Raw genomic sequence first — 25,191 nt, 5'->3', positions numbered from 1 at the left:
AAACTGCAAGTACTTTTTTTTAGAAAAGGAGGGAATAATGCACTTGAGATTAGCTGCTCCCTGTGCACAGGTGTTAAAGCTCCTCATCACAGTCCCTCCACAGAAACCTGCCTTATTTGTAGATATTCTACCTATAAGTCTTCACAGTTGTGCTGTCATCTTAGACCTCCGAGATAGAGTTCCTTGAGGACTTCAGCTGCTGACATGAACTTTCCTCATTGTTGACGACCAGCGTAATCCTGATTTCAAAACTTCTCTACACCTGTAGTGTTCATCTCCCAATTCTACAACACACCATTGTTGCCGCCATCAGCTTCTGTCATTTTTGAAAATGACTCAACTAAGAGCATCTTTTTCAGAATTGCCTCTTTGAATTCACTTGACTTTTCCTTTCCATCCCTTGCTTGCTTTGTTCTCATTCTATGGTTTCCTGTACCCATTCTTTTCCAGCCCATCTCTTTTCCAGCTGCAGCCTAGAACCAACTATCAGCCATTTGTTTTGTTCTACCACATGCCACTGAATTCCTTGCCTTCTAAACTTTTTTCCAGGACGATTGGTTGTCTGAGTCATCTCTACTGATTTTTACCAGATACTTAGTTCTGTTTAAAAATTCTTTATTCTCAGGGCGCCTGGGTGGCTCATTCGGTTGAGCGTCCGACTTCAACTTAGGCCATGATCTCACAGTTTGTGGGTTTGAGCCCTGCATCAGGCTCTGTGCTGACAGCTCAGAGCCTGGAGCCTGTTTCAGATTCTGTGTCTCCCTCTCTCTCTGCCCCTACCCACTCACGCGCTGTCTCCCTCTGTCTCAAAAATAAACAGTAGAAAAAATTTAAAAATTCTTTATTCTCAGGGTGCTTAGGTGGCTCAGTTGGTTAAGCATCCTACTTCGGCTCACATCATGATCTGAGTTTGTGAGTTCGAACCCTGCATCGGACTCTGTGCTGACCACTCAGAGCCTGGGCCCTGCTTCAGATTCTGTGTCTCCCTCCCCTGTTGGCTCTTACATGTGCACACTCGCTCACTCTGTCTTAAAAATAAATATAAAAAAATTTTAAAATTCTTTATTCTCTTAAGTCCCTCTTTCGTTTCTCATGGAGCAGTGCTTCTTGACCTTGGCTACACATCAGAATCCTGCTGAAGGCTCTTAAAATTCTCCATGTCCAGACTGCACCCAGCATCTGTGCTTTGGACTCTGGCTTCAGAATTTTTTTTAGTTACCCAGTTGATTGCAATAAACAGACAAGATCGAGAACCACTACCATAGGGCTTTTTCAGAGAGCCTTTATGTTAATCAAGTTCCTTGTTTCACCTTCTGCTTACTTCTTATTGACTTGTTTTCACTTTACTCAAAATATTGAGGTGGAAATCTAGCAAGTCATGAAGGGTGATATTTCATGAAGAGCAATTGATAAAGGCTTCTGGGAATATGAAGGAATGGATTTCAGCTAGAAAAGCAAGAACACTTAGCTCCATTTCAAATGTTATTTCCTTCTCTATCATTTGGGAAGAAGCACATTTTAATGGAGGGAAGGATGTGAGCAGCAGTGTGGTTCCCCCCACCAAAGAAATATATTGTTGGTAATTCAGGCAGTAAAATAATCATGTAAGAATTTAAGAATGCTGATAGATCATGGATTATTATTATTTTTTAAGAGAGTTGAGTGCACAAGAGGGGTAGAGAGAATCCCAAGCAGGCTCTGCAGTCAGCCATGAGCCCTACTCAGGGCTCCATCCCACAACCCCGTGATCATGACCTGAGCTGAAATCAAGAGTCAGACGCTTAACCAGCTGGGCCACCTAGGCTCCTCAGATCATGGATTGTTAATCTGTTTTTTTCTTTTTCAAGTATTTAAATTCCAGCTAACATGGTATAATATTTCAGGTGTAAAATTTAGTGATTTATCACTTAAAATACCCAGTACTCATCACAAGTACCTTCGTTAATCCCCATCATCCATTTAACCCATCCCATACTCCAAACCTCTAGCAACTCTCAGTTCTCTATAGTTAAGAGTCTGTTTTAACAACAGTGTTTTCTAAAGAAGTTAGTATCATGTAGAATTTTGATTAAGGAACTTGAAGACCAGGAATTCTGGAGGCTGTTGTAAGAATCCAGGAGTGATAAAAAGAAAGTGTAAACAAAAGCAATAATAGGTGAAATTGAGTAAGAGAATTCACCTTCAAGATAACATGTGCTTTGATTTCATTTGCTGATTTGTATTTTTGATCTGATTTTTTAATGACCAAGTTGGTACTGATTTCAGAACTGGCTTTATACCCATAACTTTCATCTTCAGTTTAGCAACACCGTGAATAAAGAATAGAAGGGTTAGGGTCAGCAGGAGCAGAGGAAGGGTCAAGGATGACTCCTAGATTTCCGTCTGGGGCACTAGGTGATAATGGTGCTATTAACTGGAGTAGAAAATAGGTGAATCAGGCTTTTGGGGTAGAAGAAGAGTTCACATTTTGAATGTGCTGGATTTGAGGAGCCCACATAACTTACAATAATGTTCACTACACAGCTGAAAATAATAGGTCTGTAGGAATTAAATGAGAACATAGCAAAAGAAAGGATCTGTGCAAAGGAGTCAATTGTGGTGATTTACTAACAAAACGACCCACCATTGACTTGTATATTAGTGGTAATTTACTAATGTAAAATTTAATACTGCTGTTTTGGATTCCTTGATTTTATGGTATTCCCATGGAAGTGCCATATGGCTTTTTCTCTCAAAAAGTGGTGGTTAGGATGGTAGTGTGGTGATAATAACCGTTTCGGTATGAAAGGATGCTGTTCCATGCGTTTATCAGGCAGACACTCATTTAACCCTAACAACTCTGAGGTATGCTCATTCTTTAGATGATAAAACTTAGACCCACAGAGGCTAAGCAGTTTGCCTAAAGTTAAACAGCTGTTATGTGGCAGCATCTGTGTTTGACTTTGGTCTGGTTCCACAGCTCTTGGCCTTTACCACAGCACTACAATTAGCTTGAAAAGCCAGTTTTTAAGAGGAGTCTTGTTTTGAGGACTTCAAGAATTGGGCCTTAGAGGAAAATTCCCAGCTAAAAGATACTGGGAGTGCTGGTGAGAGGGTGGTGCCAAGTGATAACTGGAGAAATCTCCGGACGATTTAGGGATACAGGACCATGGGTGGCTGAGGGTTGTGGGCAAAATGTATCTAATTGAGAAGGGAAAGTTGAGCTCGAGGGGAATGTCTGCTTACATTTAGAAAGTATGGATTCTGGGGTTGATCTCATACAAAAAATCAATTAGTTGGGGGGTTTTATGTAGTCTTTTATTCCTTTGAAGTTGGAAAGAGCTAAAAATAATTTTTACAATTGCCCTAATAATTGATAACACTCCATTTTGCATGTTTAGGGATAAGCACAGTTGCCTATTGAAAAGAATACCATGCTTTTTTATACATCAGGTGACCTGTATTCATATCCTTTCCCCCAAGGCAGAGCATCTCAGAACAGTAGTCCTCAGGCCAGTACCGTTAGCATCACTTGAGCCTGTTGGAAGTGCAGGTTCTCAGCCCCCACTAGACCTTTATGGAGCCAGAAAAGTTGGGGAGGAGGGGAGGGGGACCAATACCTGTTTCAACGAGTCTTCCAGCTGATTATGATGGACATTCAAGTTTAGGGATCTCTACTGTCTCAGGAAGTTTATTTTCAGAAGAGGATGCATCACATAGTTGTCATCAGATAGAAATAGTATACATGAAAATAATGGTGAATCTTAAAGCAGTACACAAATCATAGTTGCTGTTGTTGTATTAAGAGACCTAGTAGGCATTTTTCACAGGTCCAGCTTATCAGATTTATGTAGGACTTGTGCATATAAATGCTTACTCCTTTCCTCTCCTAGTTCTCGTTTCTCTACCACCACTATCACACTGCCAAGGGATTTGTGAAAAAACAGATTATAGACAATTTAGGAATTCCAAAGTAGAAGGTTAGGGGAAAAAAAAAAAAAAAACACAGAAAGAGCTTAGAGCAGTTGATGCACTGGGTAAGGATTGTTTCTAATACCACCTATTTAGTAGGTCTGAAAATAACCTACTAAAACGGGACCATCGATGAAATGCAGAAGGGAATTAGGTAAATTCCTGGGTTTGGGTTCAGAAAACCAGCCTCACAAATACTGGAGGGAGACTCCATTTAGAGTCCATAAATACATAGCTGAAAATACATCTGTGCAGCTACCTGAAAATGCTTGGCGTCTTCTGTGTGAATAGCACCACTGCTTCTGTAGCAGGAGTTACTCCTTTTTGTGTTAATGGTGAGCATCTTACCCATGTGGCAGATTCATTGATAATTTCATTCAACAAATATTGATTGCCTTGGAAGTCTAGGAATAAACCATACAAAACCCATTGCCCTGATGGAACTTGCTTTCTAGCATGATTAAGTTCGAGGATAAATGTAATATGTTAAATAGTTTTAATTGCTGTGGAGAACAGACAGAAAACAGGATGGGAACTGTCAGAAGCAGAGTTGCAGTTTTAAATGGAGTAGGCTTTGAGGCGCCTGGGTGGCTCAGTCCATTGAGCCTCCAATTCTTGATACTGGCTCAGGTCATGATCCCAGGATCATGGGATTGAGCCCCACGTCGGAGTGTGTGCTGTGTGTGGAGTCTGCTTAAGATAGTCTCTCTCACCCTCTGCCACTCTCCCCTGCTCACACTTGTGCTCTCTCAAAATTAAAAAAATAATAGTAGTAATAAAAAAATAAAACTGGAGGAGACTTCACAAAGAAGATCAAAAACTGAACCAAAGACCCAGAAGGAATGTGTGCCATGCACTAGAACACATGCACGGAAAGGGCAGCACGTGCAGAGGAGAGCCACCAGGTTAGTAAGGGGGCCTGTCATCTGAAGAATGTTTAACCTCACAGCTTAAAGACTGGGTTAACTGCCATTAAAAAGCTTGAGGAATGGCCTTTGGAAGAACGCAGGTTGTCTTTGCGATGACATGAAGTAAAAGTCTGTGAGAGAATGACAGCTGTAAGGAAAGTGTTGCCACCGGGAAACAACCTTCCTGTCCTTGGTCCTGTCCTAGACAGTTTATGGCAGCAGAGAGTTTCTCTTCCCTAAAGGAATCGGTTGTTGTTTAGATATCATTTTAATGGTGGTGGTGAGGGAATCCATGTTTTGAAAGAACTCTGGGATTTGTACCCTTGAAGTCCCTTACTATCCTGAAAGCCAAATTCTGGGATTAAAAACCAACAATGTTATTTCATGCATAGTAGCCATCTTGTGGAAAAACAAATAACTGCAAGGTATAAACCACAAAAATTCAAGTATTTACTGAGCACAATTGTATGCCAGAGAGATGGTAGTTCAACAAGTTTTGGGTTCATTTTCTTTACCATAGCAGAATGTTTGCTTTGAAGATTGACTTCCTTTCCAGAAATATTTTTCATTTTCATTTTGAAACTTCATTTCTCTGCTGTAGGCTCCTGGATTATCAAGAGTAAATAACTTGGTATCTTTAAGATTCATGTTTTAGAAACCTAGAATATGAAAGGGTAGTAGCTCATTCTCTGGTATCCTGATAGTATTGTAGAAAAAAAAATGATTTGGTTTTTTAGAAATGGTCTTTCTCAATTTTGGTGTCAACATTAGTATATCACCTGTCTTCTCAAAAGTTTCCTGAGATATTGTATCTGCAGCATAAGGGCCGAGTATTTGTTTTCCAATCCATCATGGATTATTTTGTAAAATAAAACCCATGTGTTTTATTTCCTCTGAAAATGTATAACAGAAGTAATTTGGATTGATGAAGGGATGGATGGATATGTGAAAGAAACACTAGAGTAAAATGTCATTTGTAGAATCTAGGCTGGGAGGTATATGTCAGAACAAAGGCAGTTGTTAGGAGTTTTAGCTTCTGATCTCTTCACATTTGATAAAGGAATGAAGATTGGTTAAATGAGTGATTTTTCAGACCACCAAAAGCTTTTTTTTTTTTTTTTTTTTTTCTTTCAATTTTTACGTTTGGGCACTTCCAAAGCAAAATGTTGATTAAAACTCTGCTTTTGGATGTCATGGCATTGTCACATCACTGCAAGTTTCTAAAACGTCTCTGTACTCTTTGGACAGATGATGATAATTTGAGAGTTGGCGTTGGTCCATGGATCACACTTCCCATAACACTGATGAAACTCATACATTACTATATTATATAATAAAAGAAAGCGTATTGAAGAAGGCCGTTACCCCTATTCCACCAGTGAGGAAACTGACCCAGAACATTGCATGTTCTCAGCTTGTGTCACACCTGGAACACCCAGGGCTGATTCCCTTTTTGTTACATTATTTTCCAGCCGACAAAAGGAGAGTGACACAGAAATGGAGGATGAGGTGAATAGAATTAGAGAATTGATGCTGAACTATTGTAGAAGAAGAGCACATTCTTTGTTCCATACAATAAAGGATTTATTGAACGTTAGATACTATGAGACTCCAAAAGTAATCCAGTTTAGTATTTTTTTTTTTTCTGTATCATAATCATGAGTGGGGGGGGGGGGGACATCTTTGTAAAACAGAACAAAGTAGCTCAACCCAGAAACTTAACAGTTTCTATGGTACCATGAAACATTGAAACAAGAGCGAGGAGATGGGTGCAGAGAGGGTGGTATCTTCTTTCACTCTATGTATTTGTATAGAAAAATACTGTAGAAATTCACATTTCCTATGTCATGGCTTTCTTTTCCACTGCGAACATGAGTTTTTTTTCTTTGAACCCTAAACCATCCCAGTCTGGAGATTGGAATCCCAGCTAGTACCCAGTGATTTTGGTTCCGTGTGTATGGAACTTAAAGTGAGTGGGTTGGTGACTTTTTTCAGCTTCAGCCTCTCTAGTTACAGGGTTAAGGAAAGTTTGCCATTGGTTTAAGGAAGTTTAAAGGACATTCTTAAGCTGAAAAATACTTGTAAAGAAAACTGAAGGATCTGCTATTGGTTGATATTACAAGAAAAACTTTATAAAAACTTTGTAATGTTGACAATAGAAATAGCACGTATATGTTTTTCCAAAAAGCTTCGTATTTTTCAAATCACCTTTATGTTCATCTGGGTATAAGTTCCCCTCAATCGAACTATAGGACAATGCAAGAAGACTTTAGTAGTTTAGGGGGTTCAGATTTGCTCTAAGGGCTTTAGGTGAGTTATAACAAAAGGGTCATTTGAGAATACCTGCTTTCTAGTTTAAGGATAGAGGTTTAAAGGTATCACCCAATTTTTCAAATAAGAGATGGTTTGCTATCATTAAGTTATATTTTCACATTTGATAAGGGAATGGGATTGGTTAAATCAGTGGTTTCCAAACGGTTGGAATTCATGGATCAGTAAAAACAAACAAAAGAAAACCCCCCGAGGTCAACTACAGCTTTTTTATTATTTTTGTCAAGAAGGATCATTAACCACAACAAAAAATTGATTCACAATTTACTGTTAATAACATTGTATTACAAGTAAGTGTTGTACCTATGATTTCTATCAAAATATTGGAGTGAATGTAGCTTTACTAAAATTACTTTGCAATCTACATTTCTTTACATTGAATTAGGGAAAACTACATTCCAGGGTGGTCATAAAACCATCTTTTGGATTCAGTAACTTTCCCAAATTCCTTGCTATTATGAGGACTCATGATTTCCTTTAAAATTTGAGTGTTGAATGATACCAGATCCTACAGAGGCTTTAAAGGTACAGCTCTAATGAAGTTCATAGTCTAAGCAGGGGAAAGATACAGGGATTGCTGTACAGAATTTGCTGCAGCGTGAGAACAGGTTAGGTTCCGTTCCTTAAGAGAGGATGGGGAAGCCCTAAGAAGGCTCACAATGAAGAGGCGGTATCAAGGCTGTGGGAAGCTTCACAAAGGAGGTGGACAGTAACAGGAGAAAATTCCGTACCTCCCAATTCTCTTCATCCACCCAATTCTGTAGCTCAGTTTCATAAACCATAAGTTCATAGATCCCCAAATTTTATTATAGGGTGGGGGATGAGGAGGGATCTCAAGTGAGACCCTCAGAGCTTCAACTTTGACCCTTCGGCAGTCTGGATGTGTGACCTGGGGCATGTTTCTTTACCCCTCTGCTTTATTTTTTTTCTTTTTCTTTTTTACACCTTTAAAGTAGATGCTAGCATGTACTTTGTATTGTGAAGGTTAGTATATCTAAAACCCTAGACTGTGTTCTAGCTATTTTCAAAATGCTTTTTTTAATCATGTGACTCCCGGACTTAAATGTTTGGAAGGCGTTCTGTGTTCTTTTGGGATAAAGACCAGGTACCTTCCAGGGCTTGGGAAGCCTGTCCTTCCTCTCTAGCCTCTTCTCATTCACTAGATGCCCTGTCCCTTCACTGATTCTAAGGAGCCTTTTCAAACCCACTTAGATCAGTTGTGTTCCCCCGTCTACTATCCCTTGGCCTCCCCTCTTTCCAAACAAATTCCTCTCCATTTTCATATCTCCAATCACCACCTCAGGGAATCTTCTGTGACCTCCTCAAATAGGTTCAGAACCTTGTTATAAACTCTTGTGGCTCCAGAAATGCCCAGTATTTTCACCTAGCTGCCATCATTTTGTTTGGTTTTCTCTAGTATAAGCTCTGTGAAGGCAGCAGACTCTTGCCTTTTTCTCAGTAGTACATTCCCAACATTGAGCACATTGCCCAGTAGATAGTATGTTTTGATAAAATATTTATGGGAGAAATGGGTGAGGTATGGGGGAGGGAACTTGTAGAGGACTGTGCTAAACAAGCGTTCCCTTTATTAGAAAAGAAAATACATTCTTCTGACAGGTAGAAGAGAAGACTGTAAAGGAAGCTTGTGGGATACCCAGATGGATGAAGAGACTGGCACAGTACAGCCAGTAGGGAACCTATTGACTGGCTCTGGGCATGTGAAGTGACCTGATAGATGCTGGCGTTGATACTGGAAAACTAGAAATTGATATATAGTGGGACTAAATTCATCACTGTTAAGCTACATGAATTGATAACACCTGAAAAATAGGTTTTAAAAACAGTCACCGTTTCTCTGTGCACGGCCTCCATTATGGGAATTAGAAGTAGTTGCCATTAAGGAGAAAAGGGCGTCTCTTCTAAGTGGGGCTCTTGTACTTTCTCCATGTTTTTCCTGGCTGGACACCTGCTGGCAGCTTTCCCAGGAACCATCTCATAGATAGCCACAATGATTTGGCACGCACATAATGTTTTTCTTGTCATTATACGATCCTTCTGAATCAGAGAAGCGATGCATGGATCAGATCAAAAGCAATGGCTGAACAATAAGTGCTTCTGTGGAAAAGTGTATTTGAAGTTTTATTTGGACAGCTGAGCAGACTTACCTTTTGCAGATAGAGCTTACTATTGTAGTCATCGCATTTCAATTGTTATTCTCCATGACATGAAGGTATTCAGTGACTTCTTTGGTATATAAACTGAGCAGCTGAAAGGAAAGGGTGGCCGTTGGTGGTGCTCAGCGGGCCCCCATACGTGGTATAACTTGTTAAAATGTGGAGAAGACGTGACTACATGGTATGTTCTGGTTTGATGTGAGGTACCTGACTCCCACACTGAATTGGTAGGGTGTGTTCAGTGGCATTTTCACATAAAGGTCACTGATTGGTAATTCCCATAGTGTTGACCAGCACCCATCAGAATATATATGGCTATCAGGGGTGAACCCTTGATTGGAGTGGGGAAGTGAGAAGAGTAAGTAAAGGAATGTTGCTTTTGGATTCCATTGGTCTCTTCTCTCAATATGTGGCCTTAGGCCAGTCACTTAACTTCACAGTCTAGAACACTTAATCTGTAAAAGAGAAAGATAATAAAGGCCCAGGGAGGGTGATTGTGGGGACAAAAGAAGATAATATGTAAAGAGCTCTAGGGAGACAGAATATCTGCTCATCAGTGGGTTTGCTGATATACCAAGTTCCCATCACTGCTTTAGCACCAATAATGACACACTATTCAATGTACCCCAGGCATAATTTTATGGAGGATCCTGGGGCTCTGACCAGAAAGCTGGCGTGTGTGCACCCAAGGCTTGGAGACCAGTTCCTAGAACCAGCCTCTTCATGTGGGCACCCTTTACCTGCCTTTAACTTGACAATTGTTACTTTGAAAGGTTAGAAGATTAAGATAGTTTATATCTGATGGGACTAAATCCATCATTGTTCCATAATTTATAACATCTGAAAAATCTTGAAAAACTATCTGTGATTACAGTAGATTGTCATTCAGACTTTTTAATTCTTTTCTTTTTTGAGAGAGCGCGTGCACACAAGTGCCTGTGTGAGCAGGGGTGGGGCAGAGAGAAAGGGAGACACAGAATCTAAAGTGGGCTCCAGGCTCGGAGAGCTGTCAGCACAGGGCTCAAACTCGTGAACTGTGAGATCATGACCTGAGCCAAAGTCAGACACTTAACTGACTGAGCCACCCATGTGCCCCTAAAGTTTATTTTGAGAGAATGCATGTGCATGCCAACAGGGCAGGGGGTGGAGAGTGAGAATCCCAGGCAGGCTCTACTGTCAGCCTGGAGCCCAACACAGGGCTCAAACTCATGAACTGTGAGATCATGACCTGAGCCAGAGTCAAGAGTCATGCTCAGCTGACTGAGCCACCCAGGTGCCCCTAGACATTGTTTTTAAACAGTATTTTCAGACACAGAGACAGAATGCAAGTGAGTTGGGGCAGAGAGAGAGAGAGGGAGGCACAGAATCCGAAGCAAGCTCCAGGCTCCAAGCTGTCAGCACAGAGCCCGACACGGGGCTCGAACTCACAAGCTGTGCGATCATGACCTGAGCTGAAGTCGGATGCTTAACTGACTGAGCTACCCAGTGCCCCTAAACAGTGTTTTTAACATTTTAAACAATGTTTTATTTTTCTCACAAAACTAATTTTACTTTCCTTTATGGCATTATTCATACTTTATTCTGAGATGTTTTTCTGTCCCATTCATGTGGACAAGCTCCATATTTTAAGTTAAGCATGTAGTTGAAAATTACTAAACCTTAGTGGTTATTTAAGTTCTGCAAGTGCATGGATGGGGAAATAATCATCCAAACCATCCTCATTTATTCATTTCATGGATATTTTCTAAGTGCATGCTCTGTACTTGGCCTGGTGGTAGGTGCTACAGATACAGTACTGAACGACACCATCTTTGGCTTTGGAACTTACTATTTACTGAGTTAAAGAATAAGATGACAATATAACCTTCACCAAATTATCACAGTGACAAAGTGCTAAGTACTGTAAAGGAAAAAGGTGCTAGGATTACATGCACACACTGCCAGATCAGGCTGATTCAAGGCGATTGGGGAAGGAATCAGTAAGGAAGGGTTAATTGTGCCAATATCCTGCTGTCTTGATGATTACAGCTTTGTAGTAGAGGCTAAAGTCTGGGATTGTGGTGCCTCCCACTTTGGTCGTCGTCTTCAATATTACTTTGGCTATTCGGGGTCTTTCATGGACAGGAAACCCATCAAGACCCTAGAGGAGAAAGGAAAAAACCTCTCTGACCTCAGCCACAGCAACTTCTTACTTGACACATCTCCAAAGGCAAGGGAATTAAAAGCAAAAGTGAACTATTGGGACCTCACGAAGATAAAAAGCTTCTGCACTGCAAAGGAAACAATCAACAAAACTAAAAGGCAACCAATGGAATGGGAAAAGATATTTGCAAATGACATATCAAAGGGCTGGTATCCAAAGTCTATACAGAACTCACCAAACTCCACACCCGAAAAACAAATAATCAACTGAAGAAATGGGCAGAAAACATGAATAGACACTTCTCTAAAGAAGGCATCTAGATGGCCAACAGGCACATGAAAAGATGCTCAACGTCGCTCCTCGTCAGGGAAATACAACTCAAAACCACACTCAGATACCACCTCATGCCAGTCAGAGTGGCTAAAATGAACAAATCAGGAGACTATAGATGCTGGCGAGGATGTGGAGAAACGGGAACCCTCTTGCACTGTTGGTGGAAATGCAAATTGGTGCAGCCACTCTGGAAAACAGTGTGGAGGTTCCTCAAAAAATTAAAAATAGACCTACCGTATGACCCAGCAATAGCACTGCTAGGGATTTACCCAAGGGATACAGGAGTACTGATGCATAGGGGCACTTGTACCCCAATGTTTATAGCAGCACTTTCAACAATAGCCAAATTATGGAAAGAGCCTAACTGTCCATCAACTGATGAATGGATAAAGAAATTGTGGTTTATACACACAATGGAATACTACGTGGCAATGAGAAAGAATGAAATCTTGCCATTTGCAGCAACATGGGTGGAACTGGAGAGCGTTATGCTAAGTGAAATAAGTCATACAGAGAAGGACAGATACCATATGTTTTCACTCTTATGTGGATGCTGAGAAACTGAACAGAAGACCATGGGGGAGGGGAAGGGGGAAAAAAGGGAGGGAGCCAAACCATAAGAGACTCTTAAAATCTGAGAATAAACTGAGGGTTGATGGGGAATGGGAGGGAGGGAAGGGTGGGTGATGGGCATTGAGGAGGGCATCTGTTGGGATGAGAACTGGGTGTTGTATGGAAACCAATTTGACAATAAATTTCTTATTAAAAAAAGGGTTAATGGAGTGGGGATCTGAAGCATTACTAAGAGATAATTAGATGATGGTCAGATGGACACAGTGAAGTTTGGGAGAGACCAGTGGGACTGGAGCATGGAGACTGAGCGAGCGAGCTACAGAGAGACAGAGAATATGCCTTGTAATGAAGCCAGAGTGGTAGTTTGGAGCCAGTGAAGAATTTGTAAGCTGGAGGAGGATTGAAATAACAGAGTAAAAAAAAAAAAAATACTAGTTTGATGCCAGTGAAGGGAATAAGTTGGGAAAATGAGAATCATTTGGGTGGCTTTCAGGAAAACGGAGGTAGGAAAGCCAGTTCCAGGCACTCTTGGGGTGCCTGGGTGGCTTAGGGAAGCGTCTGACTCTTGATTTCAGGTCAGGTCATGATCTCACGGTTGTGAGATCGAGCCTTGTGTTGGACTCTGGACTGAATGTGGGGTCTGCTTGGGATTCTCCTTCTTCTCCTCCCCCACTTGTGCTCACTTGTGTGCTTTCAAAAAAAAAACAAAAAGAACTTGCTTTTAGATAGTTGAGACAGAGTGAGGTGCATAAACAACTTTTGTGGGCACAGGAAGAGGAAAAGAAGGATTTGAGAGGAATTTAGGGGGTGGGATCAGCAGGGTTTTGTGACAAGTTGTAGGGAAATAAACATGGAAGAGATGGAGGTTTTGAGAATGGTTTCCAGGTCTCAAGGCAGGAAGTAGGTATCTGATGTTCACTGAAGCAGATAGAGCAAACAATAGGGAAAGTTATGCATTCTGTTTGAGACTTGTCCCACTGGCACCCTAGACTTCATGTGTAATGAGAGCTTTTGGTTGGTATTAGCTGTGTCCGAAGCTTGAGTGATATTTGAAGAGTTTGGTGGATCCCGTTTTGTGATGGTGTCAGAATTGGGAGCGTGTGCAAAGTGGACTACCCCAGACCTAACTGATACTGGTCAGCATAGGATCCCAGAGGAGGACACAGAAGGGAAAAGCAGCCATGGTATCATGGTAGGTCTTCCTTTCCCTATGCCTGGGATCAGGGGAGGGCTGTCCCTTCCCCCTGCTTTCAGATCACAGCTTTTCCTTCCTCATGCAAAATCTCTCTTGCCTTCTGGAATGCATTCCTTTCAACTATACCACAAATCTTTCAGCTTTTTAGTGTTTATCCATTTCATGGCTCCTCTCACACAGACATCCATATCTCAGGAAATCTGTGAGCTGGATACGTATGTAATCCTCTTCTTTAGCTTTAGAGTGTTCAATGTCCATAGATAGTACTTTTTTCAACAAATCTTTATTGAGCTCCTATTATAGGACAGGCTCTGGATCAGGCCCTGGATTCACCAGCAAACAAAACCAAGTGTCTATCTGCTCCAGTGGTGTTTGCTTTCTTTTTGGGGAGACAAATACATACAAGGTGCTATGTACTAAGAAGAAAACTAGAGCAAGATATGAGGGTGAGAATGGCAAATTAAAAGGGGGCCGAGGGGGCACTTCTTCTCAGAAAGTGATATAACCGAGACCCAAATGAAGTTAATATAGTAACCCATGTGGGTATATTTGCTGCCTAACAAATCATCTTAAAATTTAGCAGCTTAAAGTGATAAATGTGTACATATCATTTCACAATACCCCAGTGTAAGGAATCAGGGTGTAGCTTAGCTGATGTTTCTGTCTAGGGTCTCTCGTGAAGTTGCAATCCAGCTGTCGGCTGAGACAGCCATTATCTCATGGCTCAATTGGGACTAAAGAATTTGCTGTCCAGAACACTTGTGTGGTTCTTGGTGACCTAGTTCACTGAGGGCCTCCTTTCTTTGCCTCCTAGCAGCTTGCTTCCCCAGCGCAAATGTTGGGAGAGAGGGACAGTATGCCATGGTCTTCTGTCAACAGATCTCAGAAGTGACACACCATCATTATTTTCTGTCATCCATACCTTAAACTGCCTCTTTACTGACTTGTCTCCCTCCTTGCCTAACTGCAGTTTCCCAGTCCAGTTTCTCCCTCCTTTCTCGTTTCCCTTTTTATTCGTGCTTCCTAAAAGGAGAGTTTATATTTGCTGTCTTAAGTTTTACAACTTGTCCCCCCTTTCTCTCCTACACATTGGCTCCCTCTCTCTTCCACACCATGAACTCTTCTCTGTCAAAGGTGACCTCTGGTGATAAAGACTCTTCTTAATTGAAAAATCTAGTCTAAATTTAGTTGACTTCTCTTGTGGCATTTAATTCTTTTTCTCTTGAGATGATCTCCCCTCTGGATAGCAAATAGATCAGACCTTGCCTTTTCCTTCTCTGACGCTGCCCCCTTTCTTGGACCTAGTTCTTTTCCCAACTGTTTAAATGTAGGTATTTAAGAGTTTTTTCTTCACTTTTTGTTTTTACTTTACTTTGTCTTCAAAGCTGACTTATGCCAAAACTAAAATAATCCATGACCCCTCCTGACACCACCGCCATATACAAACACTATACACACACACACACACACACACACACACACACACACACGTTGTTCCATCTGTATTCTTTCACTCTTTATTGTTGGTTAATGGAATCCAGGCACCCTCTAGAACTTTTCCTGCCTTTCCAAATTCTATAATTCGTGACACATGTTAATTCTGTCTTTTAACTCCCTCTTGCCTCTCCCTAGTTCTCTAGTTAATGACCTTTGCCCTAGATCAAGCCCTTCCTGTTTTCACCTGGTCTACTGTACTTGTATGGTAACTGATAACCTGATCTCTGTTTTGTTCTATCCTCATGTCTTTGATGCTGCTACCAGTTGTTAGCGTAACTCCTGCTTGTCAACATTTCAATACCTGGGTCGCCCGGCCGTCATTGGCTCTCTGTCCTCAGAGCCCAGATCCCTTGCTTGGCGCACAGTGCATTTTGCCATCTGGTCTCTGTTGGTCTGCTTGGCACAACTTTGGCTCCTCTTACCCTTACGTTTATTTATTGCTTCTGCAGTATGAAAATTCTGACGTTACCCTCAGAAGACCATGGTGTCTTATGCCTTTATGCTTTTATTTCTTTTGTTTTCCTGAAATGTATTTTATTCTCCCTTTTCTCCTTTAACCCACAGGTCATTCAAATTACAGGTTCCTGTCTTTGTTTTGTGCCTTCTTTGTCCTCAACCTTGTCCCCAGACAATGGAGTTCCTTTCCTTTTCTCCACCCCCACCCCCCGCCGCCAACCTCCTGCCCCCTTGCATAGGCCGCAGTTCTTGCTTTTATTTCATTATTTATCCTGTCTCTCTCTGGTTGTGTGAGCTTTGAGGGCAGGGTCTCTGGCCCATTCACTCTTGTGTCCCCTCAGTACTTAGCAAAATGCCTCACAGGTGGTTATCTAGTAAATATGTATAAATAACACGAATTTGACTGAGTTAGTATGGCTTCACCTATGGTTTTATAGGGTAGTGAAGACTCCAGAGACTCCTTATTATCCTTGCTTCAAAAACATTGTCGTGTTCCTTGGTAGAATTTAGCACTGTGTTAGGCAGGAGAAGTTGAGAAAACATAAAATGCCTGCCAACTTAAAGTATCAAATACCAAGTAATTAAAAGCTCTTCTGAAGCCAGTCCTAAGGTATTTATTTTGCACATTAAAAATATCTTGCTGTTTCCAGCTATACACACAGCTACCAAATTTTTAAAAGTTGTTTGTCTCAACTCCAAATAATCTCCCATAGAAATAATGTTACTTACAGCATTTCAGTATTTCTAGATCAGGGTGCAGTCTGGAGACAGAAAGCACACAATTGAGCAGGGACAATAAATCAATGAGAGATTGGTTACCATGGGTAAGGAAAGCTGAAAAATATGGGGGCACAGCACCTGGAGAAGGAACAAATCTGGGAAGGGTTCCACTCCCTGCCTCTCAAAGGCTGGGATCCGGTCCTCGTTGGAGATGATGGGGCATGTCCTACTGCATGGCAGAGACATTCACTGAAGCACCACACTAGTAGGACTCAGGTGGGAGGGGGTCTGCCTTCTGAGGTGCTGCACTGCAGAACTCACTGGAAATCTGCCAGTGGGGGTGGTGCCCTGGGAAGTCACACTCAGGCCTGGGGAGAAACTGTCCAGGGGTTGGTACCACATGCCTCCAGGGATAAGAAGAAAACCAGAAGGAAGAGCCCTCTTCCTCCAGTGTCCCTCCAACACCCTGTAAAGTGGTGCTAGCTGACACAGGCAGGGTACTGGAAGGGTAGCACAGAAAAGCAATAAATTGACTACTTTGACCACTGAGCTTATCTATGTCCCCATTTAACAATATACCTGTATCACAGGAATTAGAAAAAATACATAAATGTAATTTATCTTGAATTCTAGTGCCTAGTGAGAGTTGTGCAGTTAGATGAAGATTAGAAAGGAGATGAAGGCACTCCCATGTGTATCGAAGTTGTTAATGGTATTCTTGGACAAGGTACATCATTAAATGTCTTCGTTTTCATTGATCTGCGTAAAATAAAGGCATTATTGTTACATCTGTCACTTAAGAATTAGTTGCAGCTTAGAAACCTAGAAAATAAGAGTATTTTATGTAATAACTGAGCCACAGCTGGTAAAGAGGAAGCGTTGTGTGTAGGTCTTAAATGTTTGCTTAATACAGAGTTTACAACCCCTATTTCAGTACATTAGTCAACGAAAATGTTTGAAGAATCAGGAATCTTCTGGCCAGTGAGCAAAGACAGGAATACATATTTTGTGTGAATGACTTTAAAAGGAGAAAAATAAAATGTTGGAGAAAGGTTTGGAGTTAGGTGACAGTCAATGGAACTAGTGAGGTCACTTTATATGGAATGTGTGTCCTGCTTACTGACATGCAGACAGGCAAGAGCCTACCTACTTAGTCTAAGTAGTGGGCTCATAACTTGGGGTGCCAGTTCTTTGGGTAAAAGTTAACAGGGATTTTTGTTTCATAAGCTTCACAGATGAAACTGCTGGGACTGCACTGAATAATCCTACATGCTCTTTGGGAAGAATTTGTCATTATAGGAAAAGAAGGAATAAAATCAGTCTTATCTGATTCATAGTGGATTCTTAGGACTATCGATGAGAAAATAGGTATTTGAATCTTGACTGATATTTGCTCATTTTGGGGTCTGTAACTTAGAAGAAAGGAGATGCTTAAGGCCAAGTGTGAGTTGTTGCACAGTAAGACCTTATTATCCATTTCTTCCTGTTTCATGAACAGTCCTCTCCTTTTCTCTCCCTCTCTCTCTCTCCCACTCTCCCCCTCCCCCTCCCCCTCATTGTCTTTGTATTTTATTTCTTAACCTGGTATTAGCAGACGGCTGGATGCTTCTTAGAGAGTTTGCTTTTCTGTCATGCATTTTTACCAGCTATGAGACATGTGGGAGAAGTTGGTGGACTAGTGAAGTCAGGGTTGTGGAAGGTTATACCCTAACCCCCAGCTGTGGGGCAGTTTTGTTTAACAGTTATACATGCTAGGTATTGATTTGGATACTAGACTTACCACACTATTGGACTTAAGATCCTGACTCAAATAATTGGAACTCCTCTCCCCGCTAAAAACCTAGCCTAAACCCTTAAGTACAGATAAAAACGCTGAGTTGATGTCTCCAGTTACCTACTTAACTCTGAAAAAATTCAGTTGCAGAGATGCCTAGGACCTTCCGGTAGAGGTGCATGTAGTTCAGGTTGGCTCATGTTATAGATTTCTCACCATTCATTACTGCCTCTTGTAAACGTTTCGTCATTTTAGAAGATTTGGGTCCTCCATTATGTTATTAGTTACCATGTGCTAGAAAACATTTTTAATCATTGTAGAATATTTGTCCTCATTCTGAATAGATGGCTAAAAGCAAGTGTTCTTGCCCAGTTGTAAATGGTTTTTTGGTTTGTTTTTTTGTGTCTTCTAGGTTTTTCTGAAGAGTGACCGAGTGGCAAGAATGGTTCAGAGTGGAGGATGTTCTGCTAATGACTTCAGAGAGGTGTTTAAGAAAAACATAGAAAAACGTGTGCGGAGTCTGCCAGAAATTGATGGCTTGAGCAAAGAGACAGTGCTCAGTTCATGGATAGCCAAATATGATGCCATTTACAGAGGTGAAGAGGACTTGTGCAAACAGTCCAACAGAATGGCCCTAAGTGCTGTGTCTGAACTGATTCTGAGCAAGGAACAACTCTATGAGATGTTCCAGCAGATTCTGGGTATTAAAAAACTAGAACACCAACTCCTTTATAATGCATGTCAGGTAAGTGGTCCATATTTTCCTATTGCCCCTGTCTCAGAAGGCACATCAAATGTTTAAAAACCTGTGAAAATGTATGTTTTATAATCAGTTGGCTGAAGAGTTGAGTGGAAATGAATTTTAGTAAATTGAGTAGTGGTATTTGAAAGAAACTTTGGAAGATGCATTTGATGGAGAACCTTTTATCCCGTGAGTAGTTGTTCCCATGCATCCTATTTGAGGACATCAGATTTTCACCTATTGGGTATATATAGGGCATGCCCCAAGTACAAAAGTGAAAATAATCTGTTATCTGAAGAAGTTGGGCGATTTAAAATAAACAGGTATTCCTGAGTGCAAAATAATTTTTTCATAAAGACATGCTGGTCTTTTGAGTTTTATGGAAGTAATTGAAATTTCAAACTTTTTTCTTTAACCCAGCCAGATAGAAATGAAGATCTTGCTGAACTATGTAATTTAGAGATGACCAAATTAAAAGTATTTTTTCTCTTCAGATGTTATTTGTAACCATACATAGGAAAAATGGAATAAAATCTATACCGCACCTTTCATCTTTGGACCCTGTGATTTGTCTAATAATGTAGTCATATCATATGTGCATTTTGTTTGCTTGCTTTAGTGGTATAAATTACTTAACTATGCTTTAATATACAATTCACATTGACAAAATTGAGCATTTTGAAATTCATGCATTCATGAAGAGTTGTACGGCTATAATCATACATTTGCGTTTTTCATCTTTTCACAAATCTCGGTTTCTGTGTTCTGTGTGTATCATTTGCATTACGACCTTGTGGATCAATTCAAATGAATAAATTGACAGTTAATAGTAAAGCAATGTAGCATCTTAACTATGAACAATTTATGCATTCATAATTGTTTTTCACTGTTATCAAACCGGATGGTTATTTGATAATAGTGGAGGATGACAGTAAAACCAAAATCTGTTTTAAAAGATCTTTGTATTTTTAATGAAACAGTAGCCCACTTGTACAGTTAGATTGATGAGAGTGACTTAATGAAATCCATAATCACATATTTGGTAGATATTTATTGAGTTAGGTGTGGGAGAAACCAAGCTGAGCAAAAGAAAGTATTCTCCATATCTCCATATGTTGAAGTCTAATAGAGCAGATAGACCTCTAAAATGAATTATTACAAATGCATTGGAATTTATACTGGTGTTAGAGGGTCATAAAATTTCTGTGAACCTATCTGTTTATTTTTTTAAATGATAACAGTGTTGTATCTTTTTATGTAAGTAATTCCTTTATAATTAGATAAAAATCCCTCTATTTCTGATAATTTTCTTATTTTGAAGTCTGCTTTGTCTTAAACTAATATGACTACTCCAGCTTTCTTTTGATTAGAGTTAGCCTGGTGTCTTTCTCTGTTTACTGCTAACCAATCTGATTCCTTATGCTTAAAGTGGGGTTTTTTTGTAGACAGCATAAAATTGCCTCTTGGCTTTTTCTCTTTTAATCCAGTCAGACGTTGTCTTTCAATGGATGTGTTTAGACTGTTCATGTTTCAAGTGATATAGTTTGTTTTCCATTCTGTTCCTTTGATCTATAGGTCTATTTTTGTGCCAGTACCATACTGTCTTGATGACTACAATTTTGTAATATAGCATGAAATCCACTTTTTTTCTTTTTCAGGATTGCTTTGGTCATTCGGGGTCTTCTGTGGTCTCGTACAAATTTTAGGCTTGTTCTAGCTCTGTGAAAAATGCTGTTGGTATTTTGATAGGAATTGCATTAAATATGTAGGTTGCTTTGGGTAGTATAGATCATGAGCATGGAATGCCCTTCCATTTCTTTGTATCCTCTTCAGTTTCTTTCATAGGTGTTTTAGTTTTCAGGGTACAGGTCTTTGACCTCTTTGGTTAGTTTATTCCTAGGTATCCTGTTGTTGTTAGTACAATTGCAAGGGGACAACGACATTCAGAAGAGTGAAACTGGACCACTTTCTTACATTATGCACAAAAATAAATTCAAAATGGATGAAAGACCTAAATATGAGACAGGAAGCCATAAAATCCTAAAGGAGAACATAGGCAGCATCCTCTTTGATCTCAGCTGCAGCAACTTCTTACTAGACCTGTCCCCGAAGGCGAGGGAAACAAAGGCAAACATGAATTATTGGGACTTCATCAAGATAAAAAGCTTCTGTACAGTGAAGGAAACAATACACCACTAAAAGGCAGTCTACAGAATGGGTGAAGATACTTGCAAACGACACATCTGATAGAGGGTTAGTGTCCAAAATCTATAAAGAACTTATTAAACTGAGGACCCAAAAAACAACCCAGTTAAGAAATGGACAGAAGACATGAACAGACACTTTTACAAAGAAGACATCCAGATTGCCTAAAGACAGATGAAAAGATGCTCATCATCACTCATCAGGGAAATAGAAATCAAACCCATGATGGAGTACCACCTCACCCCTGTCAGAATGGCTAAAATTAACAGCACAGGAAATAGCAGGTGTTGGCAAGAATGTGGAGAAAGGGGGGGGGACCATTTTGCATTGTTTGTGAGAATGCAAAGTGGTACAGCCACTCTGGAGAACAATATGAGGTTTCTTAAAAAGTTAAAAACAGATCTACCCTACGATCCAGCACTGATAGGTATTTACCCAAAGGACACAAAACTACGGATTCGAAGGGGTACATGGCACCCCAATGTTTATAGTAGCATTATCTGCAATAGCTGAGCTAAACTATGGAGAGAGCCCAAATGTCCATTGACTGATGAACAGATAAAGAAGATGTAGAATTACGCACACATGAACACATGCAATGAAATATTATTCAGCCATCAAAAAGAATGAAATCTTGGGGCACCTGGGTGGCTCAGTTATTTGAGTGTCCAACTTCAGCTTAGGTCATGAACTCAGTTCGTGAGTTCTAGCCCTGCCTTTGGCTCTGCACTGACAGCTCAGAGCCTGGAGCCTGCTTCAGATTCTGTGTCTCCCTCTCTCTGCCCCTCCCCAGCTTGTGTGCGCTCACTTATGTGCTCTCTCTTTCTCTCTTCCCCTCTCCTCCCCTCTCCCTCCCCTCTCCCTCCCTCTCCTTACATGCCTCCCTCTCCCTCTCAAAAATTAACAAAATCTTGCCAATTTTCAGTGACGTGGATGGAGCTAGAATGTATTATGCTAAGCGAAATAGGTCAGAGGAAGACAAATACCATATGATTTCACTTAGGTCGAACTTAAAACAGATGAACGTATGGGAGGGGGAAAGAGAAGAGAGGGAAACCACAAGAGACTCTTTAAGGATAGAGAACAAACTGAGGGTTGATGGAGGGAGGGGGGTGGGGGATGGGCTAGATGGGTGATGGATACTAAGGAGGGCACTTGTGATGAGCAGTGGGTGTTACATGTAAGTGAAGAATCACTGGATTCTACTCCTGAAATCAATATTGAACTGTATATTAGCTAACTAAAATTTCAATAATAAGGAGCTATTATAGGGGCGCCTGGGTGGCTCAGTTGGTTGGGCGTCCGACTTCGGCTCAGGTCATGATCTTGCAGTCCATGAGTTCGAGCCCTGCGTCGGGCTCTGTGCTGACAGCTCAGAGCCTGGAGCCTGTTTCAGATTCTGTGTCTCCCTCTCTCTCTGACCTTCCCCCATTCATGCTCTGTCTCTCTCTGTCTCAAAAATGAATAAACGTTAAAAAAAAAGGAACTATTACAGATGCAAAAAATATCTGGTTTGTTGAAATTCTACAGTCTCAATTTGTAAGTGTCACTTCCTTGAGTTTGTCCTTTGTCCCCTTCCCCACCCATTTTGCCTTCTCTCATTTGAATTGAATGCTTCATGGGATTCCGTTTTATGGGATTTTCTTTTGATGTACTATTTTTTTAAAACTTGTTTAGGGCTTGGTTAGTGGTTGCTCTAGAGTTTACAACCTACATTTCAAAACACTCGGAGGTATACATTCAAATAACATTATAAGGGCCTCAAGTGTAGTACAGTTGTCCCATGATAAAGAGTTCCCAATTCCTGCTTACTATCCCTTAGGATGTCTGTCATTTATTTTGCTGACCTTTCTGCCCTTCATTTCCTTGATGTTATTATCACCCAGCACATTGTTACTACTATTGCTTTAAATAGCTAACGTTTGGATATTGAGAATAAGAAAATAAGCAAAAGTTTAAAAAAATTATCCATTTTTACCTTCATTCATTCTTTCTCCTGACCCTCTTTCTTCGTGCAGACGCAAGTTTCTGACTGGTGTCTTTTTCCTTATCTTTCTTATCACATTTCTTGTAAGGGAGGACTATTGGTGATGAGTTCCTTCAGTTTTTGTGTGTGTGAGAACGTCTTTTTTTTTTCCTTCATGTTTAAAGGATAATTTCATTGGATATAGGATTATCAGCTAGTTCTTCTTTCTATTTCAACATTCTAAAGGTTTCACTTCACAAGTTTCTTGCTTTCATGCTTTCTGATGAGAAGTCTGAAGCTCTTCTGACTTGAGTGTTTTTTTCTTAGTTTCCTACAGTTTGAATATGATATGCCTAAGTATAGGCTTTATGATATTTCTCTTGCTTGGCATTCTCTGAGCTTTCTGGATCTGTGGGTTGGTGTTTGTCATTAAATTTGGAAAATTCTCGGCCATGATTACTTCAGATTTTCCTTCTGTCCCATTCTCCCCTTCTTCTGGAACTCTAGTTCTGTTTGTCACTCCTCTTTGATATTGTTCTCCACAGTTTTTGGATATTCATTTTGTTTGGTTGGGTGTTTAAAATCTTTGAGGTTTTTTTCTCTTTGCATTTGAGATTTGGAAATTTATGTTGACTTTTCTTCAAGTTCAGGGATTCTCTCAAAATCATCAGGTCTACTGATGAGCCCATCAAAGGCACTGTTCATTTCTGCTAATGTTCTTGATTGCTAGCATTTCCTTCTGAGTCTTTCTTGAGGGTTCTCATCTCCTTGTTTACATTACGCATCTATTCCTGAATGTTTCTAACTTTTTCCATTAGAGCCCTTAACATATTAACAATAGTTAAACTTTCTTAAAGTGTAACATCTCTGTCACCCCTAAATCCAGTTGGAATGCTTCCTTTGTCTTTCCAGACTGTGTTTCTTTTTCTTTTTTGGCATGCTTTGTATTTTTTTGTTGAAAGCCAGACCTGTTGTATCAGATAATAAGAACTGAGATATATTTTCCTTTAGTGTGGGGGTTTACGTTAATCTGACTGGAAGTTAGGCTGTGTTTAATGTTCATTGTAACCACAGGTACGAGATTTGACTTTAGGCTTCCCTAAGTATTTCTGTTCAGAAAGAGTCTGTCTTGCATCTCTGTTAGCTGTGGTACTCTGCTGTGACACTGGAGTGATGTTGGGGAGTAGGGACTATTCTACAGTCTGACTGAATCTTGGACTTTTGGTGGGCCTAGGTCTCAGGGCTGTAGCCTTCACAAGTGCTTCTGTCCCTTGTCTAAGAGTATCACTTCCCTCCCCAACATGTGCCTATTCCTTTTCTTGCCTAAAGCATCCCCAGTCTGTTTCCTTGAAGCCGTGTCTCCAGTTCCCTCAGGTGTCCCCCCCCCCCCCCCCCCCGTAGAAGACATCAGAAGGCTGCAGAGGGTATCCTTCTTTGTCTCCAGTTGGGATAATTTTTTCCTGTTTCCTTTTGCCAAAGTCCATCCCTCTTTGTTAGGTAGAAGAATCTGGGAGGTTTAACAGTGGCTTTTCTTCCCCTCTTCCTGCCAGGTCCACATGGGGATCTTTCTTAGATCCCTACCATGAGAACTTGGTGGAGTTACTGGAAATAAAGGCCAGTAGATTGTGGGGGTCCCCTCTGACTGCAGCCCCAGGATTTTCTCACTCTCTTCACTCAGCTTTTAGTGATTTGTCCAGATTACTAGCCAAGTAAGTAGTCATACACTTTATGGCCTCCATAGACTTCTGCTTTCTGTGTTGTGCCTCTCTGATTTTGATTGTGTCTCTAGGTTTTGGGTTAGTGGTTTGCCCTGCAACCATAGTTCTCTGAGAAGTCCAAAAAAAGTCCTTGATTTTCAGTTTATCCAGCTCTTAATTTTAAGAATGGGAGTGATGACTTCCATTCTCTACACATGTCCGAGGTGAAACTACAATTCTTTTTTTTTGGCTCTGGGGTTTGAAATACTTATTTTTTGATTGACTTGAAAACAAATTACAAATAATATACATAAAGGAAGAGCTTTACTTTGGAGTAACAATCATTTTATGAAATCAACGCAGTTATGAAAATAGAGGGTTAAGAAAACAGGTGAGATTTTTTTTTCTTTCTCTAGGGCATATGGATCTTCTATGTTCTTCCATTGTCTTTCAACAGAGGTTTAAAAAGACAAGGTGATAGAAAACACAGATGATAGTCCATCCTTTACTAAGGAAAGGAATAGTC

General features: G+C 40.5%; 1 protein-coding gene across 8 annotated transcripts in view; it reads left to right on the top strand.

Moving 5' to 3' along the window:
• The window catches only part of CADPS2 (calcium dependent secretion activator 2), a 545,032-nt gene that overhangs the window by 177,754 nt on the left and 342,087 nt on the right, over nucleotides 1-25,191 (top strand). For all 8 annotated transcript variants that reach the window (XM_049641753.1, XM_049641747.1, XM_049641748.1 and 5 more), the window contains one exon: nucleotides 18,468-18,800. In XM_049641753.1, the coding sequence (XP_049497710.1) occupies nucleotides 18,468-18,800 (333 nt within the window). The remainder of the gene's footprint in view (nucleotides 1-18,467; nucleotides 18,801-25,191) is intronic.

Source organism: Panthera uncia, chromosome A2 (assembly GCF_023721935.1).
Source record: "Panthera uncia isolate 11264 chromosome A2, Puncia_PCG_1.0, whole genome shotgun sequence".
Taxonomy (NCBI): domain Eukaryota; kingdom Metazoa; phylum Chordata; class Mammalia; order Carnivora; family Felidae; genus Panthera; species Panthera uncia.
Note: the sequence above shows the minus strand (reverse complement) of the source record. Positions and strands in the feature narration are given on the sequence as shown.